The sequence below is a fragment of the Equus caballus genome, chromosome 30 (genome assembly GCF_041296265.1).
Source record: "Equus caballus isolate H_3958 breed thoroughbred chromosome 30, TB-T2T, whole genome shotgun sequence".
Lineage (NCBI taxonomy): Eukaryota > Metazoa > Chordata > Mammalia > Perissodactyla > Equidae > Equus > Equus caballus.
This window is the reverse complement of record NC_091713.1, coordinates 10181367-10206292: the sequence shown is the minus strand read 5'-3', so window position 1 is coordinate 10206292 and position 24926 is coordinate 10181367. Positions and strand designations below refer to the sequence as shown.

Genomic DNA, 24926 nt, shown 5'->3' with positions numbered 1-24926 from the left:
GATAAAGATTGACATTCTGCGCATGAAAATAGTTAGGAACTAGTAAGAGACGTATACCTCTGTGTTGTGGAATCCAGGTATAGTCACTGGTTTTCTTTCTTCCATTACTACAGCAGCTGAATTGAGAGCCCACTCTTTTATCAAATCTTTATGTTTTTCATTGATAACAGGCCTATTATAATCCTGATTGTCATCTACTCCAAACACCTAAGAGGAGAAAATTATTTTATAAATGAAAAAGTCAGAATAATGTGTGAATATTATCAGTAACTTCAGAAGCAAATAAAGATATTCTGAATTAATTTTAAAAATGAGGGAAAACTCGTTTAATGACAAGGTAACATCCAATTGAGTTAATAGCTGGAGAGGAAAACAGGCTAGTGGCAGTGTATGTAAATGTAACTATCCTTTTTTTAATATTTAGCACATGTAGTGTTTGATACCCAAGATATTATAATTGATTTGTTAAAAGATGTTAATAACGTTACACATTACAATAATTGCAAAGAGTTAGGGAAGAGTACCCACAGACCACTGCAGCTTGTTTTCAGCTGGTATCTTGGCACTATTATTTTTGAGAAACATGTTGAAAAACTCTAAATGTATGACTGATTGCATGTGTTCCTTCCCTAACAAATGCTTAACATTTACAGGAGTTAAATTTATACACATAATTCTCTAAGGTCCCAAATAATAGATTTTATTGTATGATCTTTGTATAGAGTACAGCATAATTCTCTATCTGCCTAAGACTCATTTATAGGCCTCTATTTGAAATGCAGATTCCTGGTCTACACATACAGATTAGCATTTTCAATAACCAGACTGTCTATGGGCAACACTTTTGAAATATTCTAAATACAGAGACCAACAACCATGTGCTTTTAAGGGCAGACCCTCAGTCTCACTCATTTCCTGGCAGACAACAGGCCAATGCTCTTGGACAGACTGGAGAAGGGTTTTAACTACATAAACCCTAACATTCCATTTTACAATTAAGTCTTTACTTTGTTCCCAATGCTGATTATTTATTAGCATTAACTGTGGCTTTACTTATTACAACCAAGAATAATATGTGTTTAAATTGGCACTTTGTGGAAAGGATCTTTAAAACATAACCAGAGAGCCTTCATTTTTCATAAAAAGGGAAAGATACCTTAGTTCAGTATTTTCTAGAAAACTTTTTCATGATGATACAGTACATCTTTTTAAATTCTGATAAATTCTGAAGTCCACATTTAGGAAAGCAGATATCAGATTTTCAAATTCACCTAAACTTGGAAATTTTACCACTAGATGGCCTTATTACTTAATATTTAATTCAAATATAACTATAGTTTTCAAGAATTATGATTTAACATTCTGTTGAAACACAAAATATTCAAATTATCTTTGCTTTAAGAGTAAATCGTAGGGGCCGGCCCCGTGGCCAAGTGCTTAAGTTCGCGCGCTCTGCTTCGCTGGCCCAGGGTTTCCCTGGTTAGGATCCTGGGCATGCACATGGCACCACTCATCACGCCACGTTGAGGCGGTGTCCTGCATGCCACAACTAGAAGGACCCACAACTAAAATATACAACTATGTACTGGGGGGATTAGGGAGAAAAAGCAAAAAAAAAAGAAAAACAAAAACCCCAGTAAATTGTATCTTATTAGTGTTAAATCAAACATGAATTTTAATCCATGGAAGCACAGTGTAAGAAGGGGAAAACAACTCTGCTTCACTTTCTAACACTGGAATTAGTACATTTCCAGCAACAGCAGTAAGAACTGCTGAGTAACCCTTTCCACATGCTCTGCCTTTAAACCCACGTGTAAAGAAGACAAATTAGAGCCACTCAAGGTATTTGTGACCGTCTTAAAATAAAATTTTAAAATTATTTCTAACTCAAGTCATTGAACTCCAAATTGACTGAAGTTTATCTCCTTATTTTTATAATCACTAGGAAAAAAATTTAACTTTTAATTTAAAAGTTTGGAAGTAAAAGATAAAAACAGCCACATGTATTTACTTGCATGTTGTACCTCTTTGGCATGTTAACTTACAAATTAGCTTAAGTGACTTTCTGGGTTAATTCTAATCCATACTCAAAATGGACTTCCAAACTTGATTTCCTCAAACATCTAAGCAGCAGCAGTTTCAAATAAAATGTAATAAATCTCTCCAGATCACTTCTGACACTATTTTGAAATGATGAAAAACATACACACAAAGAAGCACTGCTTTTAGGGAAGGGGAGCTGAAGTCGCAGAGAGAGAGCACTCAGGCGACTTTCTAGAGTCCTTTTAAAGCACTGGAGAGCTGTCCATGACCTGTCGGAGAAGGAAAAGTTATTCCTTTTGCAAACAAATGGCAGGGCCTGAAGCACTACTGTACAGGGAAAGAAGGCTTCAAAGTTCCTGTCGATATTTTTGACAGTATTTTGAAAATTTAATGATAGCAATGACTAGTCCAGCTTGAAATCCATATTGTCATTTTGTGTCTAGGTACAAAAACATCCACTTGTGACAACTTCCATGTGAAAACAAAAAGGACATAAACAGCTTATACTGTCAATGTACTTTAAAGCTATTATACTTTTCACATTTAAAAAAGTACATATAATCTGACACATGATGTAAAGGTTGGACAGAACTTGAGAGCTCCTCAAAGCAGAGACCAAGTTGGCTAGATTTTCTCATCTCTTCATTCTAGATTTTGTCCAAAGGTGATTTCACCCACATCCAAGGCTTCACTTCAACTTCCAACTGTAGACAGCTGTTCACCTGTCTGTCATCTCTCCTAGAAGGCTCCAGAGTATTTTAAATGCAGCATGTTAACCCAGGCTCAGGATTCTCTTCTCTTCCCCTCTCAGACCTGGGCTCAATCAAACCCTCCACCTCGACAGAGTACAAAATGTGAGGTCTCATTCAGTGAGGGACATTTTTAGGCTAGAAGTCTATAATGGGGAAGGGAGTGAGATGAGACACCTGTCTGATTTGTATGCGTCCTCTCTAATAGAACCCTCCACCCCAAGTTTGTCAGTTTCTAACTCTTCCAGATAGGAGCAAAAGAAAGGAGGAGTGGTATGGGAATAAAACATTTCTTTTTGAACCTGTACAATCTGAACTCTCTGTGCCTGGCAGACATCTAAAGATAACTCATTGATCGTAGGGGTAGGGAGTGGCTTTCATGTGCTCTCTCCCATAGTTCCCTTGATCCAGGCAGACGCATCTCTGTTTTGGGGAGTCAACTTCTATGGGGTCAACTTCTATGGGGGTTAACATCACACCTACTGAATACTTGTAAAGAGAGGTCAAATTATGAGGCCAGCTCTATGGCCAAGTGGATAAAGTCCCACACACTCCGCTTCAGTGACCTGGGGTTCCCCGGTTCAGATCCCAGGGGCAGACCTACTCCACTATCAGACATGCTGTGGAGGCATCCCACACATAAAGTAGAGGAAGACTGGCACAGATAATTTGAATATTTAGTGGTTCAACAGAATATTAAATCATAGTTCTTGAAAACTATAGTTATATTTGAATTAAATAGTAAGTAATAAGGCCACATAGTGGTAAAATTTCCAAGTTTAGGTGAATTTGAAAATCTGATATCTGCTTTCCTAAATGTGGACTTCAGAATTTATCAGAATTTAAAAAGATGTACTGTATAATCATGAAAACGTTTTCTAGAAAATACTGAACTAAGGTATCTTTCCCTTTTTATAAAAAATGAAGGCTCAGGGCTAATCTTCCTCAAGCAAAAAAAGAAGAGGATTGGCAAGGGATGTTAGATCAGGGCAAATCTTCCTCAAGCACACACAAAAAAAAACGAAAAAAAAGGAAGGGTCAACTTACATTTGGTAACATCAAATATAAGAAGCTTGCTTATTGTGACAGAAAGTAGAGACTAGCGTGCAAAGGGGTGGGGGCAGGGGGAAGACTTAGGCATATCAATATGGCAATAAAAATGTAGAGCAAAACGGTAACTCAATAGCAATAGTCCTTAATTTATTAAAGAAGTTTCCAAATCAGCTGAAATTCAGAATTCACCTTTCCACAGAAATAAGAAACTCAATGGAAGGTTTAATACCAAGCTTTTGTGGTCTTGTTTTAAAATAGCATCTGAAGAATAGTATTACATTAGTATACTGATCTTATTAAACTGCCCAAGTGAAAATGCAGTCAAGTTTCAAGCCCAGATGATCAGAACATCTTTTTGCTCAATGAGCACGGACCTCCTGGGCAAGGAGAGCAGGGTCTCTACCAGGTCACATCAGCAGAACTTCCCAGGGCCTACAAACATCACCTCACACACAATTACTTAAGAACTATGCAGAATTCCAGCCACTAATGTTAGGGAACAAAATCAGGATAATTTAATAGAGGAGAATTTTTTTAAACTTATTTTCCATGAAAAGCTAGTTTCACTTTCAAAAAGAAAAGTCCCTTTAAAATTCATTGGAATAATGTTTAACACTGATTTTTTTATAATGCACTTGTAATCAACTTCTAAATTTAAAATTCAGACAAAACTGTTAGAGAAAAGAGCTCAGCATGGGGGTAGGAGAGACATTTTATAATTTACCATGGTCTGTAAATGAACACGTGCACATGCATGTTCATAGCAGCATTATTCACAACAGCCAAAAGGTGGAAACGACTCAAACGTCCATCAACGAATGAATGGACAAATAAAATGTGGTATCTGCACCATGTTATATTACTCAGTCATAAAAAGGAATGAAGTCCTGATACAGGCTACGTCATGGATGAACACTGAAAACATTATGCTAAGTGAAAGTAGCCATAGCCATATTGTCTGATTCTATTTATATGAAGTGTTCAGAATAGCCAAATCTACAGACAGAGAAAGTGGATTAGTGGTTGCCGGGGCTAAGGGAGGGGAGAATGGAAGTGACTGCTTAATGGGTATGGGATTTCTCTTTAGGGTGATGAAAATGACCTGGAATTACATAGTGCTGATGGTTGCATAACTTTGTGAATGTAGCAAAAGCCAATGAATTCTACACTTTAAATGGCTAAAATGGTGAATGTTATGTGATTTTCATCTCAATTTTTTTTAAAGGCACCATCTGGCTTTATCTTCTTCCTTTTTACCTCTGTCCGGGTAAACACATGCTCTCAAATCTGCCCTCTCCCTGAGCCTATCCCCCTGTGTCCTTGATTCTTCCCATTCCTTAGGAGTACTATACCCACAGTCTCCTCCCTTTCCATCACCCTTTAGCACTCTTTTTCTATTAGCTCCTTCTTTCACATCTTCAAATTATGTTCGGGTCTAATCTAAAGCTTCCAGAATTAAAATGTCCCATTTCCTTCCTCTTTATGCTCATTTCCTTGTCATGCACTCCTTCCTTTCTTCCCTACTACAATCTGGCTACTCATCAGTGACCATCTCCCCCTTTCTTTGCCAAGATTTTTAAGGGCTAAGTTGTTAGCTAGGTCTTGCTAGAAACTCAGAGGTATTTCTCGTCTTCTACTAACCAAGGCTATTCCCCTGAGACATAAATATTTCTTCTCACACAACCTATATTTTTCTGCAGCTTTCATACTTACTATTACAAAGCTAAGTGTGTAAGACAAACAAGGTTTTAAACTACACATTTTAACAAGTTATTTTAAGATCAAGATGCACACTAGTTTCAGCACATAAGAATACAGGAAAACCTATTTGTGGAGGCCTGGGTGGATTTGATCAAAATAAACTAGCTAATATACAGCTGACCACATATACACACTGACAAAAAAGGACAAAGCGTGTTATAAATTTTTCTTCTCATTCATTCATTCAAAAGATATTAAATGTTTACTACATGCCAGGCACTGTTGTAGGCACAAGAAATACAGAAGTGATCAAGACAAATAAGACTATTCTAGAAAGGAGAGACAGAAAATAAACTAGCTAGAGGTGAGTTCCGTGAAGCAAATAAAACATGGCAATCTGACAGAGAGCTCTAAGAGGCGAACACTGGGGTTACTTCAGACAGGGTGCTTAGAGAAAGCCTTGGAAAGTGAATCATGTAAAGGAGCTAGATGAGCACAAAACACAAGGAGGAGCTTACTAGACGGAGGACACAGTAAGTGGAAAGTCCCTTAAGCAGGAAAATAAATAAGATTTCATATAATAATAGAGAAAGAAAAATGGGGCAAACCTATTAAATATTAAGCGTCTGATTGAAAAAAGGAGAGGGTTCCCTTCTGAAGCTTTGGGAATTAACACAGGAGGAAAAGGTTTCCTATACCTCAGAAGGCCAGAGGGTGCCAAGAAGGGGAGAGGAGTATCAATCAGAGTGACCAAAAGTAAATTCTTCCGATAAAAGTTTTTAAAAAATTACACAGTGAAGAGAGGACAAGAAAGATTAGTATAAGAGGAAGAAGAATCAAGCTGCCCGAATTTACCTGTTAAGAACTGCTATTTGCTTTGGCCCTTTAACCCAGACTGTTTCTGGATTGGCAGGAAGCAGAAAAAAAAGTTAAGTCCAAATCAAAATGCAGCCTGCCTGTTATCAAGGTCCTCTCTTCTTCTTCAAGGCTCTTATTTGATCTCACACATGCATCTGCTCTCACATCTGAATGGACTCTGGACACACTGCGTTGCGCTGTCTTCTCTCTGGCGCTGTCTTCCTAGACTTTGACTCTAGTTTATCACAGTTCCTCATCTCTCTCTTGGATCTAATCTAAAATCTTGATGTGAAGTTCAGGGTTTGGAATATCCCCATTCCAAACTGCCTATACCTGGATCCGGGTTCTCAGCACTGACTTTCTTTGGGCTATCTGACTCATGCTGTAGATGTTCTTTATTCTGTTTCCAGTCTTGTTACAGTTCTCCTGATTCTGGATTCTTCCCTACCACCTGTTGCCTACAGAACCAGCAGTGATAGATACAAGGCTGCATGAGGGAAGAGAATATGCTAATAAGAGGTATTTTGGGGAAGATATGCTGCCACAGTGGACAGGAGTCAAAACTCAGGATAGGAAAAGCATCTGGCAGAATTGGTCTATGGTATGAAATTTATGGAAAGGAGAAATACTTTTTCCAAAAGATAGAGCCTCAAGCCCTCTACAATGACCAATTTTTTTTCACGTTCATTTAATATTTAGCTTTCTGTTCTCACTACAGGTTTTTCTCATTTAGCTTGGAAGGCTAGGAAGCAGCCCTGATAACATCCTCCTCTTCCCTCAGCAGTGTTGGTTTTGATGGGATCGGGAGAAGAAACTGGTACTATGACGGGTTCTCTAGATATCATAGGGAGGTCCAAGGAGGGAGGGCTGGGGGAGATTATTATTACTGTGGAAGATAATTACCTTTAATCCAGGTAGTCAACAGCACTTTCTTATTATAGCGCATCTCCATGCAAGCTTAGATGTAAAACTTAAGAGGTCTTTATAAATAACAGGCATTTGTGTTAATATTCTAAGAGGTAAATTTTGGGACAATGCATAAAATAAGATGATCTACTGACAAACACACAGCACAAAAATATGAACCAAAATGCTGTAATCCCGTAACTTGAGGGGTGGGGAGGGGAAATCTCAAGACCTTTTAACTACAACCAGCACAGAAAAAGAAAGACATGGCATTTCAGCTTGGTCATCTCTTTAAAGAGATACTATTTGAACTATATGCAATTTCTCCCCAGTTAAGATACAAATATATGTTCTGCTTATCTTCTTCAAGCCCAGGAATACAATGTATTTTAGGGAAAAAGTGAAAAGGCATTCAGTGCTTATCAAACATAAAATCATTGTTATCATGTGATACTATTGCTAGCTCACTCCTTTTTGATTCTATTTCTGACTCCAAGATGCTGTTTTCTCCTGGTTTTCTCCTACTCCTGTTAGATCCTTTTCAGCCTCATTTGCTCACTCTTATTCCTCTGTCCACCGAAGCTGGTGTGGCTAAGAATTGCATACTCCATTTCCTCTCACTCTCTACATTCTTTCTAGGTGATCCCATCTATTATTTTGCACTCAGCTACTCTCTAATAATTCCAAAATTAGTATTTTAGCCCAGATGTCTGATTTATATCCAACTGACTATCAGCATGTCAGCAGCTTTTTAACTGCCTTCTCTGTTTCCAGCCTTTCCAACTGTCAATCCATTCTTCACACTTCTGACAGTGATTAGATCATCACTGCCCCACTTCGAAGTTTTCAATAATTCTCCACTGCCTTCAGAACTAAAAAAATCTAGAGTCCTCAGTGTGACACACAAGGGCCGTCAATATCTAGTCCAGTCTCAACTCTCTAAAAGTAATTGTGGTCCTCTCAACAAGTCCTCTACCCTCCCAAGCTTTTGCACAGGGTTACTCCATATTTTTTGAAAACGCTACTTTATTATGCCTGTTATGGAATTAATTCCACCTGTTTCTGAGCTCAGTCGGTAATTAAATTCAATACTTACTGAGGACATATAAAATGCCAGGCACTAGGTTCCTGCAGTCATGGAGTTTACATTCTTATGTGTGTGTGTGAATGGGCAAGTGGGGAGGTGAATAAATAAATAGGAAACTATTAATTAGTGATAAAGCTTATGATTAAAATGAAACAAGCTGATATGACAGTGACTAGGGAGGTTTCTTTAGATTGCACAACTAGACTTCTCTGAGGAAGGGATATTTAATCTAAGATCTCCTCTTGGAAGCTATCGGTACCCTTCCTCCAAAAGACATGTCTACTGAAGCATTCATCAAACTATTTTTAATTCATGTTTTTACTTGTGGATTTCCATCCTCCTACATACTTATTTCTTGAGGGAAGGAACTGTCTTTTCAATTTGAATCACTCTCTCCTAACACAAAGCCTGGCACATAGTTGATGTTGAATAAAGGCTGCTAAATGACTAAAGCAATGAAATAAACCAGCTCTCAAATGTTGGAGTGAAAAAGGAAAGAGACTACATGAAAGTTTTCAGGACCAAACAACAATTAAATTCAGATGGACAACAGCTGATGGCCCCACCTTCTATCCCCATACCCTAACTTCAAAAGGGAGAAATGGATGGCAGAGCTCATCCCAGCAATTTGATGTGATGCCTGTATTTACCCCTGTGCTCCCCCAGTGCTGCTTCTGCCTTGGTTCCGGCTATTCTTGGTCTGTGTTTTCTCCACGCCCACAGGTGACTTCATCTTCTTCAGACATTTGATTCCTGCTTCTGCACTTTTGTTTCCCCAGAGCCTGACTTTAGTTAGCCTGAATTTTGCTTTTGGCTTTAATCACAGCTAGTAGAATCTCCGCCCTTTTTCTGTGGTATACACAGGATAATGGAGAGACTCTTGTTTTTCCCTACAGTTATGGTCTCAGCTTTGTTTTCTGGTTTACATAAACTAAGAGTGACTCAATTATCTATTCGGTCACATATTCCCTTAAATAAATACTGTTTTAAAATCTAGGTTTTCTCTATCCATAGTGTAACCGTATAATTTGTCATTGAAACTGGGACTCTTCTTGAGAAAGAACTACAGACAGCAGGTGTCCACCAAGTTTTGTGGTCACCCTTTCGACCCAGCAGTTTCCTAAAGAGTCTTCTCTGCCACGATGACGTCTGTCCTGGCTTCTGCCGTTCTGGCCACGCTGTTCCCCTGCACTGCAACTTCCACTTGGGCTGCAGATTTGACCCTTGCAATTCTGAAAGAACCTTCCAGGATTTATAAGCATCTTGCCTAGAGATCTATATTTGGGAACACAGCTAACATTTATAGACCTCTTATTATAACGCCTACATAGGGATAAGCATTTTATGTATTTTATTAAATTATTTTTATAACCTAGTGAAATTTCTTCCATTTCAGAGAAAAAAACATGGAAGCCTAAAGAGGTAGTTTACTCAAGGGCAGATATCTAGCACATGCACAGTTTACACCCAATCCTCAATCTGTCTGCCTGCAAACGTCCATGTTCTTAAGCACTGAAATATAATCCTCCACTGTAAAATAACTTTTTAACAGAGAAAACACCGGTCACTATGAATAAAATATCCATAAACCAAACAAAGGCATAATAGGATAAAATTAATATTAATCTGAATTTTAAAACTTCTTACCATTCCTGTTTTTTCAAAACCTATTCTCTTATTTTTCATTTGACACTATTTTAAATAGCAATATACTTGTTCTCGATACCCAGAAGAAAAATTATGAACTTTAAAATAATCCTAAAGAAATGTCATTATCAATGCCTGATTTGAAAACAATTCAAAATCACCAAGTCATTTTCTATGCTAACACTGTGTCCTTATATTTCCCTTAACATAATCAGAAAACTCGCTTTATTCATCTGTTTCTTACTTGCTATGTTTCTCATTAACAACTATCATAACACTGCTCACACAGCATCTATGTCATATACTAATGGATCTCCAAAAGTTTGGAGTTGTACACTCCAACGGTAAAGAAAATTTTGAGCATGTGCTCCTCAATAAATGTATGTTTAGAAATTATATACATACAAATGTAGTAATATATTGCATACACTAGAGAACACACTCCAAAATGGAAATAAAAACTACGAAATTAAAAGCAAACGTTAGTCCTAATAATTTAGGACTCTACTGCCTGAAAGACCACTCTGTAAATTCATCATCTAAACCAGGCACCTCAAATGTTAATGTGCATACGAACCACCCGGAGACCTTGCTTTTAAAGCAGATTTTGATTCAGTATGTTTAGGATGGGCCTGAGATTCTATATTTCTAACAAGCTCCTAATTGATGCTAATGCTGCTCACACAGAGTAACAAGAACTTAAACACGAGATTAATGTTTAGCCAAACTTATGTTGCTATTTTCCAGGGGGTAAAATAAACAGCTGATTCTAAAGTCAACTTTCCATTACCATGGGTAAAACTGAGAAAAACTACTTTTGAAACAATACAACAGGCATTATCACATTAACCAATAACGTCAAAGAACAAATCTGAAACATAAATAATCATGATCAGGCATACACTTGGCTAAACTCAGAGTATCATAAACAAACTAATTTTGTTTTCATACACTTCTTTTCTATCACCAAATAAAGCAGTGAATAGAAATTAACAAAAGAAAATAAGGACAAAGAACAAAATTGATTAAAACATACATATTTTCATCTGCTTCTAACATGAAATTAGTAGGCAGGAAACCTGTGGTTAACTACTATTAGCTAACATTAATGCTTACATTAACAGAGTCATGGCAATCTGGTTTTGTTTATTTTTTAGTTTTTAAATAAATGCAAAGTATACTATTTTAAAATCCTATCTTAAATTTACACAACTTTAAAAGGTCCAAGCAGTTTAAATGTACTGGACTTTACATACGAAACTCAGGCAAATTCAGAATATAAGCAGAATAAAATCAGAAAGAACTTTGGTCTTATTTTTAGTCTTGCAGTTCCCTAACAAAGTCCTGCAGTTCCAATACCACTGACCACATGAGAACACTTCACGCTGACTCTCCAGTAATTTCTAACAGTCAAATACACCACACGAAAACTAACATCATATCCAAATTTCAATTATTTACCTTGTCAATCATTTTTCTTGCTTCCACCTCCTCACTGTTGGGATTCTCTAACTCAATGGTATAAGTACCCTTGTCACTTTGGTCATCATCATTATCCTTTTCAGAAGCAGCAGAAGTAGCTTGATTTTTTAACATTTTATCCATCTCCTGGCTTGGTCTGTGCCCAAGACTCCCTGAACTTCTTAATAATGCAGTTTGTAGGAAGGGAATTGACACCGATGGCTCCTCTGATTTCTGTTTTAACAATTTCCCATGTGGAACACCATGCCCCCCTCTGTGATGCGCAGAGCTAGTCTGTAAAGACAAAGAAACCACTTTGGCATCTGCTGTTGGAGATTTTGTTTTTTCAAGTTTTGTATGTGGTGTTGCATAAGTAGTTTCCTGACACAAGACTCCTGCACTCTGAGTAAAAGAATATGACCTTCTTTTTCTGGGATTGTCTTCATCAAAGAATGCAATCGTAAAAGCGGTCTGACTTACAGCAGCTTGCTCCTGCTGCTTTTCAGGAGCCTGGGCCTTCTGCAGCTTTTTCTGTTCTGAGTGGTGGCGCCGTAAGTGTTCCTCAAGAGCTGCACGTTTGCTGCAGCGCCTGTGAGCCCCAGCGTTTTCTGAATCGCTTTGTGTACCATCATCATGCTTATTTCCTGGACACGAAAAAGAAACCACATAATAGAGAAGGCAAAACCCCATGTAGAAAATTAGAAGCATATACAAAAGTGCTATTTGTTTTGCCCCCTCCCCCTTTTCAATCCAAAGTCATATGTTCTTTTCAGTAACAGGCTCTGCAAACTTCCCTCAATTGCAATGCTTACATTCAAATTTTATCAACCAACAATGAGGTCCTTTATAAACAATTCAATAGGATTGTCTTTCTCCAAATTTTAACTTTATAATGATTCATCAATGCCTTAGCAGATAAGCAGTGCCATATCATCTGTAATAGTCTATATTTATAACGTTAATAAACATTATCCTGCCTTCAAATCTTATACCTTTATAAGCAATCAAAAATGTCTCTCTAGTATAAGAGAGATAGGAAAAAGCGTGATCCCACTGAAATGCTTATCATTACACAGTAAAAGAATAAAAATGCCACAAAAATGTGATTAGTTTTAACTTTCGATGTTCAATACTTCCAAAAGTATAGCATACCTTTCCTTTTTAATAAAGGATGCAAATTTGTAGTTTCCACCAATTACTGTACAAGTGTTTACAAACATCTTTTTAGCTATGAGAATTTTTGAAAATTTGCATTTGTGCTATAAACTCTGGTGGCTTCAGAGTTAAATAAAGCAAGCTAAAAGGCCTATCATGGAAAAGCATAGTCTATGAGATCCTATAGAAATCTAAGCATCTACTAGACAAATGGCATGGTGCTAAATATAACCAGATCAAAATCTATTTGTCTTCTCCGTAAAGCAGGTAAGAGTCAAGTTAGAATATATTTAAATTTTGAAACATCAGTTTCCTAACAGAGGATTTTTGTTACCCTTCATGGTTCCAGTAGGGATTACAGGTAAAACTCTATGAAAATTACTTGATAGTTCACTGATTTAGAATTCTCATTGCCCAAATAATAACATTAGAAGAAATGATCAAATGATTATTACATCATTATAGCATGAAATTATTGGAAAGTCAAGAGCTACTCCACATATGTTTTAGATCAAATAAAAAATGAGGGCTTGAATGATGGCTTCTTTAGAAGGAAGGTATAAATGAATCTAGTCAACCAGATACATTCCAAAGCTTCCAGGACTAAATCTGATGTTTAAATTTTCCTGGGCTAAAAATTTTAATCCGAGTTATCTTCTGTACAATATGGCATCAAACTAGAGGATGACCAGAACTGAAAGACGTGAGAGCAGGGAAAGACAAAGGCGGTATGTGCAAGGGAAAAGCTGAACTGTAAGATTCCTGGGTTTCCATCTAATGAATTTAGAGGTTACTAACTGGTGCTAACGATTTAACACAAGAGGGTCAGCTGTAAAAGTGTGGTACATCAAAGGAGTGAGAAGGCTCAGAAGACAAAAGGACAACATTTTGGAAAAGCAAAAGGCAAGGGAAGCAAAAGGAGTGCCTAAAACCAAAATGCAAAGGTTCCGGGCGCTCCCCAGCACAGTGATGGCGATTCATACTGTAAATGTTAGACAAGACAACAAACCTGAAACTCTTTCTTCAGATTAGGGACTACGCAAAACACAATTTGAAAAGAAAAAACCAGGTGTGTAACTAACGGAATGCCTGCCTCAAGTAATGAAGTCGGGAATCAGGGATGGCAGATGGGATGCAAAACCAAACCAACCACCAGTTTACATACAAAACTCACCAAAAACAGGCTGTGACACATTACAGCCTATTTCATTGGGTCATCAGATATACTAAAAAGATATCCAGTTTGTAAGAGCTGGAAATAACTAAACTCCAGTATTTCCTGCACGATAAGACCAAATAACCCACATCATACACACACACAACATGAAAGCACCATCTTTACAGAATTTAGTTCTTGTACCAACACATAAAATTTGGGTTTAAGTGGTGTCAGGTCCTTTCAGTATCGTATCTTTAAATTATGGCTTAAAAATTCCCTTTATAGATTAGCCATTTTCTCTTTTGGAAGATTATTATTCATTCTTGTATTTCTCAGTGTCACACAAGGTGAGACTTCTGATCAGAACTGCAACTTTTGTTTTTACTCAACAAAAAAATCGCTAGGAAACTCCTCCTCAAGTTTCTTTCTTCCTGTTTTGTTTATCATTAACCATGTGCGCATCTGCTGAAGTTCTTTCAGTATCTCTTAGGGTAGGTTACTGTACCAAGTCAGTAGCTGTGGCTCTCCTAAAGAGTAAAAGTGTATGGGCTTTGTGAACATCATCTTCCTCACTGTCCCAAAGCGCGTGCACTTTACTCTTATAGGAGCAAAGGGTTTTTGTTTTTGTTTTGTTTTGCCTACTTTCAAGTTTTCGACTGATCTGAACAGTTGCTGAAAGTCTAATTATTGTAAAATTGTTGCTATTTGCTATAATTACATTTGGAGTCTAGGTATATACTTCTGATATTCTAAAGTGTGGAAAATCTTTATCTAATGATGGCAGCTCTGACTTGGGGGGAAAGTCAAATGTCATTCATAAATTTATCTGGAGAAATAAAGTGGATATACCTTGGACCAAACTGAGTTATAGTCACAAAGAAATTTTCTTGGATGGCTTGTAAAATGGTCTGAAGGCAAATCCAAAAGTGGGGTTCTAAGCAATGGCAACACACTAGAATATAGGTCTACCTATAAATCAACTTTGAGGGACAACAGTAATTTTATTGCACAATTTCTGGTAAGGTTTTCAAATATCTAATCATTAATATTTAGATGCAGTGTTAATGTGAGCATTAGTGCCTCTAATTGGAATCATACTTATGAATGGGCCTCATTCAAGAACAGAAACTGTCTTAAAATGACGGCTTAAAAATAACGGCTAATACAGAAAATAGTTATAATGATTAAAAAAGTTACAATAAAAGGGTTAATACAGGCGTTTTTTTAAATGGTAACTTTTAAAAGAATCTTTTTGCTCATTTTTTATACACTTAAGATTGGTTTAAAAAAGATGCTGTTATTTCTAAATTTTCAAATTTTATGCTACCTTTTATATTATAGGATACACTGTTACTTATCCAAATCATAAAAATGGTCAGTTTACAAATGGGTAGCTTTCATTTATAAGCTTTAACCTATACATACACATTTAGGTCTCAATTATATATGTAATATTCTCTAGTAGAAAAGATTATAATCATATGTCAAAGTACATATGCCAGGTAATTGCTTATGATTATATTTAAATATAGCAATAGGCCCCAACAAAGAATTAAGTTATCACATCATCTCACTATCCTGAGATGCCTTAGAAGCAAATAAAAAATAAGCATTTCTTCATTACTTGGTTAGAATCCCAGGCCATATGGGTTAAGCCACGTTCATTCTTGTCATTGACAGCGAAGTCATTCATGTTTATTCAAATTACTGAGTACCTATCACATATTCAAGTCCTAGGTGAAGTGGTAGGCATACAAGGTAAGTAATATATAGTCTCTGACCTCAAAGAGCATTTTTTTAAAAACTCATTAACTCCTTGTATAGTAACAGAACGGTCACATCAACATAAAACCACTTCCCTTATAGTCTGTTAAATAAAAGTTGATAGAGTAGCACAAATCTGTATTCAGTAAATTCTAAAATAAATTTAATTAGCAAAACCAATGGGAAAACATGATCAGCTAATACTGTGATGTACAGGTGTAAAGATTTTACTAATTGTGACTAGTGTTATACTAGTAAAGCATATATGGTAACTATTTCACAAATAAACATTCAATTGTGATTTTCATAAAAGTCTTAATATTGAAAAAATTTTTAATTCGATTGATTCCCAGGAAGTATCTCTAAACCAAAAACTTTTGTTTTATGAGAAGCCACTGAGAACAGTATGAAACAATCTATTAACAACGTGACTATACTAGCAAAGTAGAACTTTTGGCCCAATGGCTTAAAACTTCTTTCAAAATCTAGATATTGACATTTTACTGGAAGCATTACAATAGATAAAAATAGAATTGAATAAATCTTCTACTTAAGTCAAGAAAATGATAAGAATTGTCTTCTAGGGAATTTCACTGTTGAACTGAACAGATCTTTTATATTCATAAGAAAAAGAAACAAATTTAATGGTGTAAATACAGATTTATAAAACCAATCTGGTTTTGGCAAGAAAATGATGGCAGAGTATTTTGAATGATTAAGTTGAACACAGGCAGTGTGTCTTACTTTTGAGCTTTAAAACTAAATATAGACCTCTGAAAAAGCAGAAGTTTTCTCTCACATACTTATTTATCTAACAGTAGTTTGGTTAGCTACGAGGACTGAGTTTTCTCTATCATAAAATAGGAAGTTCCGAAATGATCGATGCACTTTACCTTTCAACCTTTTCAAGTAAACTGGAACATCACTTTTAATACTTTTGGAATCCTCTTCTGTTCTTTCCCAGATCATCTGTGGAGGGTTGTTCTGTGCTAGCCAGTCAGCTACTTTGTTTTCTGGTGCCATCATTCCAGTTTGAATCCCTGGCAGGTCTTGAGTTCCAGGAGAAGACTTCTTTGACTTGTGGCGCTGATCAGAGGTAAATTTTGTCACATGGTCTCTAATAGTTACCTTCCCTGGGGTACTGTCATCAAATTCAATGGTAAATGAAGCATGCCCTGCACCTGTTGTATGGGAACTTGGTGTGTCTTTTGTTGGGATTTCATGAATAGTGCTCTCTGTTATTTGTGATGGTTGCTGAAATTCTTTTGTAGGGATTTCAAAGTAACTTGGTTCCCTACAGAAAGGAAAAAGTACTTCTTCATTTGCAGCTGCAGATTGTTCCTCAACTTGCTTGGCATCTACGCTGCACCCTAATGAGAAAAATAAGAGAAAATTCAAAATATTTGGGGGCTTCTAGCATTTGAGGGAGTATAGTAATGGCCATTTGTATTACTCCATGAGAATCAGAAGGCAGATCAGTCTAGATGAAAAACAATGGCAAAAGTCAGAGAAGAAATAATTTTGATTATAAACATGGCATTCAGTTACCAACAGGAGATGCAAGATAAATAGCGGCAATGGCTAAGGATAGCAAAGCAGTTAGTGATGGACCTTGCATGGCAAGGCCCATATTTTTTCCAACATGGATCTAGAAATCATCAAGGTGCAAGAATTAAAATCAAATGGAGGTGGAGATGCATGTTCAATGTATATGTCTTTAATGAGAGAAAAAAATATGAATTTCCTTATCAAGTAAGGAGGATAAAATATCTGAAATATCTATGAACACAAGTAGAGCTCCAAAGGAGAACCAGCGCTCAAATGAGGAAACAAACATGGGAAGTCAATATGGAAATGATGTTCTAGAAGCAATGATTCCACTTACCATTCTTCACCATCACAGAGACAAGACTTTTAGAATGACAAAAATACTATTACTGATGTGTGATCCTTGCAAGAAAATAGATAGATTTTTATAAAGAATAAAAGATTAAAGATAAAACATGTGGTTTGCTTGCAGCAATGCAATCCAAGCAGCAGCATGGAAGAAATAACGTAAAAATAGAAAATTCAGTTACCAGCCAATAATTCCAGAAGAATACTCATTTACATTTCTATACAGCAGAACATGCACAAGTGTCAAAAATCCTTGGAGTAAAGCTGAATTATAAATCTCAAATCAACAACAAGAGTTGGCAGAAGCAGCAAGCAACTCTGCAAGATTACCATTATTCTTTTTATATTCAGAAACAAATAGAAAGGTATAAAAATAAATGCATTTATACCTAAAATACGTAAAGGTATAGAAGTGAAAATGATAACTGAAATGTTTTCTTTTAAGTATGTGTTATTAGATTGTGCAAAAGCAAAAAACTATATTAAAGATTAAACTGCCCTGTTTTTCAGGAATCATATCTATTAGCAAGATGGTAAAGAATGACTTCAAATGAAAAATATTTCCCTAAAGCTCAAAAAAGCATTCCTTTTTTAAAATAGATTGACAGAAAAACCATTTGCACATAATTTATTAGGAAGGAAAGGCAATACAAGATTAGGTTGTTTCCAATCATTGTCCAATTATGCGAAGTTATCTGGTTGTTTGAAACATCTTTTCAAATATTAAATCTTGACGTCATTCTTCAGGTGCTGTAATTGACTTCTTGGCAGTACTCTGAATATGAAACAGTCATAGAACTGTTTACTTTTAGACTACAGAATATTGGGACAGCAACATTTCCATAATCAAATGTGTGGGATAGGATATAGAAGAGATCAAACTCCATTTGAATGTAAAAATTATCCTTTTCAAAATCTACTTAGTTTTTCTCACCACTGAAAATGAAAAATTCTATCAAGAAAAAGTCTACATTATCAAAGCAATGATTTTACATGCTATTTGGAAAAAGTGGTTATACAAGACTCAATAACCTGACGTCATGTTTTCAATATTTCTTTATTAAAGAATTAATTTATCCTTTTCTTAATAATAAACATCCACTTGGACTTTGAGTGTTTACTCTGAAGGCCTGTCATCTAAAATTTCCATGAGAGTAAAATGCATTAACCACTCGCCATATAGTAATAAATTCATTAATAAATGTTTTTTATTTTTTAATACATTGATTTATTTACTACGTACAATGTACTAAACTTGATCAATTCCATATAGTACAATCAGTTTATAAACCTATCCTATCAACAGACATACAGACATAATACATTCATTCACTCATTTTGCTCTGCTCACTGTTGAGGTAACAGAGTAACACTGAAGACGAGCAGTAGTTTTCTACTACTACTGCCTGGATACCAAAATAAAACGATGTGGCTGAACTTACAAAGCAAAAACCACAAAAAGCTGGTCGGGGATATAGCATTTATAATCCATTTGTCACTCATGATTCAAAGGAATATGTTCTCAATTTTCCTCCCTTGTGAATGTAAAGTTCACAGTTAACACTGACATACTTTCAACTTGTTTCCACATTATAACATTAAAACAGCAGAGATCAATAACTACACACCACTATTTTTATGGTTATCATTCCCTTAGTCCTACTTCAAAACCACCTTTACTCCAAGGACTAGAAACCTGAGACTTACACAAGTAATACCTAATTTATGCAGAAATCAGTTATCTAACAATGCCAAGTAGCACACAGAGTGGACAGGCAGCCTGTTATGATCGGATGATTATAACCAGGCAGTCTAGTTTAGTGGAAAGTAGGGATAAGATGTGAAATCAGAAAAACTCTGTCTCTACAAGTCTTTAATTCTCATTTTCCTCATTGTAAAATGGGGAAATACTACCTATCCGTAAGACTGTTGTGAAGATTTAGTGAGATAAGTATTAAGTGAGATAATGTCAGTCACCCAGAACAAAGCCTGGTGAACTAGGCACACAAGTAAACCTTTCTCTTTCCCTCCTCCAACTCTCCAACACAGTTAAGAATTAGGGAAACCAAAAACTGAAACCAAAAATCGAACTCTAAAAAACCCAAGACAGATATGACAATGCCTACAGTCTCCTGTTCATGAATTTTACAAAGAAGGAAGTCCTTCATTGAGAGCCTTTTTACTATTTACTCAGATTACACGTGGCAAATGTGGAGCGGATGTAGAATCAAGATTAAGGTCAAACATACTGCACTAAGAGTCAAGCGGTAGAGAAAAGACAGCAAACAATCGAGAGCAGACACAGGGCTCACAAACACAGCAGCCCAGAACCACTCAGTCTCAGGGCAAACAGTCTACGTACTTCAGTCTCCCACGAACATCACCATAAGGCATCAGAGTTCAATAACTGATATTCATAACGATGCCTGAGTCATAAAGCAAAAATTTAAATTATTTTCAGGCTTGTCTGCTAAACAAGGCAGTGATATGGGTAATTCACTTAATAGGAAGTGGTTAAACTCGAAAAAATTTCAGTTGTGAAAGTAAAGCTCAGTCATCTGAAAAATTATGTGGAGGAATTCATTTTTCTGAAGATGATAAAAACAGACCCAGTGTGGGCCTACTACACTTGGGAAATGTAGGTCTACTGGAAAAATTACTAGGGGTCATCTAGATTAACATAGAAAAACAACATCTTTCTTCTCTTAGGACACTGACAGAACACATTCTGGGATTTCTGAATTTAACATTCATTTCTTTTCAAAATCTACTTTGAATTAAACTAAATAATACACTAAGTACACTAATATTTTGTTTATACTATTTTATTAATCTCAATTGCTAGATATTTAAAATGATTTAATAACTGATAATGCTAGAATTAATTATGATTATCTAAATCAGAAGAGCAATTGGCACTAACATCCTTAAATTCCTAAGGTATTTTATGATTGTGTGACCTTTCAGGGAAACTTCTAATACACACAATTCAGAAAAAAGTTCCCTTCATTATTCTGTATCAAATTAAACCAAATATTAAACTAATTCAAGATGACAAAGACCAAACGAAGGCTTATTCTGCTTAACACACCCATTCAACTAAGTACATTCAAGTACTTGAAATTACAAAGACTGGGAAACCACTTTTGCTAAGCAGCAGTTACAACTTGAAAGTTTCCAAATTTAGTTTGATTACATTAAAATCAAGGTCAAGGAGCCAAAAATCTACTCTTCACAGTTGCACACATCTTTTCGAAATGTGTGCAACACTTAAATGCCTTTAATTGTAACCTAAACAAATGTTTAAACCAAGTTAGCAGGTAGAAGAGCAAACCTGTAGCTAAAATGAGGACAAATTTCTCCTTCTTAACAGGACTCAAAACATTCACACAATTTCGGGAGAACTTGATTACTCTAATGTAATCCAATAATGTAATATTTGCTCCTAGGGTTTTTTAGGCTATATGCTAAGTCTGTGGGAGACTCTGCATACATGTGGATGCACAGAGAGGGACATCAAAAATCACTAAGTAGCACATACTCTACTATCCTTTCTGGAATGTTCTCACCTTGAAAAATAAGTAGTAAGATTTTACATTCTAAAAATTGGTAACCAAGAAGCAAATCACTTTTCGTTTTTATTGAAAGAATATGCTTAGAGCACAAATAATTAAACTAATCATTTATATTTCACAACTTGAAACACTTTTTTAAAAAAAACCTCAATTTCTAAATGATGAAACAAAATAACAATTAGTATAGATTTTCAAATTTGATTCTATAATTTCTGCTGGCATCATAAATTTCTTCAGGTCAGTAAACTGTTTTCTTCATCATATATTTTAAAAAACTGCAAATGATAAATCTGAAACAAAACATCCTTATATTAATAAAAGAAAGTAAAAGAGACTGTCATTTAATCAGCTCAATCTGACTGGGTGCTTTAAGCTATTTAATGCAAGATGTAAATCACTTAACTCCTTCTAACTCAAAAATAATCCCAAGATTATAAGACAGCTTTTGTCATCTGGCAGAAATGACACTCAAGGAGACAGGCCAGGTAAGTTGATAATCATTTAAGAACTCAGTTTCACTCACACAGATGAAACTACTACTGAATGCTTCATAATCTGAAATTTATTTTATTATGCTGAGGTATCAGGGATCAATTTTCTATGCCAATTTGTTTTTGGAGTGTTTGTGTAAATCTTTGTACTCTGTGAAGTATATCCTTTTGGAGCGATTGTGTGTGTGTGTGTGTAATGACTGCTGAAATGTGAACTGCCTGTGGTTAAAAGCATGGACTCTGGAGTCAGGCTTCCTGAGTTCCCACCCCTGCCACACTATCAGCTGGCTGGGTGACGTCGGCAAGTAAATTCACGTCGCTGCACCTCAGTTTCCTTCTCTCTAAAAAGGGGGAAAGAGCAGCAACTCTCCTGTAGATACTGCTGGAAGGGTTAGCTGATTAAGCATATGCAGGGCACTTACAGGAGTGTATGGATGAAATCAGAACCACCGAAGTGTTGGCTGTTGTTAATAAATCATGATTCTGTCTCCAACACAAAAATTACATTTATACCTCGTTGTGTCCTAGAACTTACGTGTTTCAGATTTCAAAAGTTGTTTTGTATTAGGCGGGAGGGAAAGATTTTGAATGGCTAGATAAAATCTCTATCAATTATTTTCAGTATTTGGCAATGGTTACATTCTGCCGTATTTTCTTTTAAATTAATCACCTAATAATTAGTATATATTTTTCTTTCTCTCCCTCTCTCTCTACTAGGTGGCTCTAGTGCACAACGATAATATGTGATCCTTGAAGTAAGGAATTTAAGTTTACATGAGGAGGCACACACACAAAATACTGAAGGAAACAGTGTTGTATATTAGCAATCCCCACATACAGATGTATCATTTAAAATTTTATATCAGCTGATATATGTGTATATACATCTTGGGAGAAAAGCAGGTACGAATTAGTATAATTTATGTGGGAATGCATTGGGAAAACAATTAATAGTAGGACATAAGGCTCTCTAAGGAAAATGGGACAAAATCACAGAGAACTCTAATGGAAAATCTACTTGGCAGGCAAAAGGCAGCCACCGTAGTTTCCTAAAAAAAAGGAAATAAAGGACAGCTTAGATTTATTATGTAAAAGAAGTGCAGGAGGGTTGAAACTGAAAGTAGAAGTTCAATTATGACTCAATGAAAAAAAAAAAGGCAGGAGAAGAAGGTAACATATGAGACATGAGGTAAAGGTACGACACAAAGATTTCAAATCAGTGGACATTCTTGATCGCCCTCCAGTATCCATTCCCTGTTCCCCCCTCCTAAAGAGCTCCAACATTCCCAGGTATCCACTCTTCCCTGACACAGCTCATGTGCCTTAGGGAAAACTAACCGACTCCCGACTTCAGAGTCGGCAAGATGGGTTCAAGGATAATCTCACAGCCCTTGCCAGGGACTGGTTGAGGAATAAGCAGTCGACCTACTGCCGAACCCGTGAGAGGCCAGTGAGACGAGAGATGTGAAAACTTCTGGGAAAGTCCTTCCAACTACCGGGGGTCTTCTAAAGCAAGCTTTGCTATTTTCTGCTGGATGTGATCACAGCAGCATGCACCCCTGACTGCTGCTGGCAGGCAGCGCTGGTACGAACGCAAACTCCCTCTGTATGTGTGCAGCCACCGTGGGCAGCAGTGCTGAGAGCTGGAGAGAAGCCAGCTAGATGACGCCTCTGTTCAGATGCTGCATTAACCAACCCTGAAGAGGCTCAGTTCCTTAAGTCGGTAAATGTCCTTCCTGTTCAGCCTCAGTTAGCATTTCTGTTATTTGAATCTCAGGGCATGCCAAATAATACTAAGTTTCTGAGTTTGGGCATGAAGAAAACCGTCTTGGTCACAGAAACAAGGAAGCTGCGATGGAAATTTATTTGCAAAGTTAACTTCAGTGTGGGGCACTGTAAAATCAAGTTGATAGGGGGGCTGGCCCCGTGGCCAAGTGGTTAAGTTCGCGCACTCCACTGCAGGCGACCCAGTGTTTCGTTGGTTCGAATCCTGGGCGCGGACATGGCACTGCTCATCAAACCACGCTGAGGCAGCGTCCCACATGTCATAACTAGAAGGACCCACAACAAACAATATACAACTATGTACCTGGGGGCTTTGGGGAGAAAAAGGAAAAAAATAAAATCTTTAAAAAAAAAAAATCAAGTTGATAAAGCCAGCTTTCTTAGACATACATTCCGGTAAAATGAGAGCATATTTAAAGAACCAGCATTCCTGTTCTCCAGCTAAGAAAAATGTCTTATTTATCTTGTAGAATTAGGGTCAAAGGTAGAAAGCTGAGAAGAGTTCTGATGGAATCTATCCTTGACTCAGGGTCAGATTTAGTTTCCCACACTGCTCCCGGTGCCTGTATGTAGTTCCTCCAGTTCTGGATCCTGATCTGCCGTTATCACAGAGACTGGCTACTCCATCCTTCCGCGTTGATGTCTTTGCCAAGTCCTTATATGACATACAACTGATACCTCCATTTATTTCCTAGAAATCTCAACTTTCTGGCTTATGGACATGTAGTTCATTACTAAACCCCTCCAGCAACAGAAGAGTATGTTTCTTGACCATTTATCTGAGAATGAGACCCAGAACAATTTCTTCATTCTGGCTGTTGAACTCAGCTAATCTGGCTGCTACCATATTCCAACAAATTAGGCACACTGAGGTTTTAAAGAAGCTTTAATTTCATATTACATTTCTGAACATAATAGAAATTGTTCATTAAAAAATATGATTGTATGCTTGTGAATCTAATGAGACATGTAAAGTTAGTTTGTACCTACTATTTTGGTCTAACTGAAACATTTTAATAATTATTTTAAAATATTTAAAATGCCCAATTACATTATTAATCTATTTTCCAAGTTTTAATGCTCTCATAAATAAGCTGGAAAAAATATTTTAAAAGTGAATGAGAAAGATACTAGAATTAATAATTTATGTGAGAATCATTTGTAATGAATTGAAATATGATAATGTCATTAAAACATTCATCAACTTTTTTTTTTATCAAATTGAAGAGTAGCAGATATTTCTTTTCAGGGTAGACAGATTTTTGCTTACATAATAAATTCTTCCCAAAACATCCATTTAATGTCAGAGTCTGAGATGTTTTACCTGACGCTCCAGTTTCATGATTTTTTTCTTCAGGCTTGCCATTTGCCTTGAGAGCTCTTTGTTCATGCACCTCATCATCCCCCCACCATGATGGCTGCCCGTACAATGGAGTACCCCGGGGCACAGCAGAAGTATCTGGAAAGAGGTGGGAAAAATCTGTCTAAAGCATATGAAATAGAAAAAAACACTTTTGCAGAATGCTAGAATTGCCTGATCAATTTATTAAGTGAAAAAGTATAGTTTAGACAGCTGAACATTACTCTAAGTTGAAT

At 36.4% G+C, this 24926-nt stretch overlaps 1 protein-coding gene and 1 non-coding gene across 21 annotated transcripts in view; both read right to left on the bottom strand.

The window, feature by feature from the left end:
- CEP170 (centrosomal protein 170) overlaps positions 1-24926 on the bottom strand; it is a 145398-nt gene that overhangs the window by 46212 nt on the left and 74260 nt on the right. For 13 of the 20 annotated variants that reach the window (XM_023632760.2, XM_023632765.2, XM_070255694.1 and 10 more), the window contains exons 7-11: positions 24655-24789; positions 16477-16953; positions 11986-12149; positions 11506-11799; positions 58-207 (exon numbers count right to left, since the gene is read on the bottom strand). In XM_023632760.2, the coding sequence (XP_023488528.1) occupies positions 58-207; positions 11506-11799; positions 11986-12149; positions 16477-16953; positions 24655-24789 (1220 nt within the window). The remainder of the gene's footprint in view (positions 1-57; positions 208-11505; positions 11800-11985; positions 12150-16476; positions 16954-24654; positions 24790-24926) is intronic. The other 7 variants (XM_070255703.1, XM_023632766.2, XM_023632768.2 and 4 more) reach the window with 1 other exon arrangement.
- MIR350 (microRNA mir-350) lies at positions 14342-14437 on the bottom strand. Its single transcript, NR_033067.1, has one exon. It is a non-coding gene; the product is annotated as a microRNA mir-350 (primary transcript).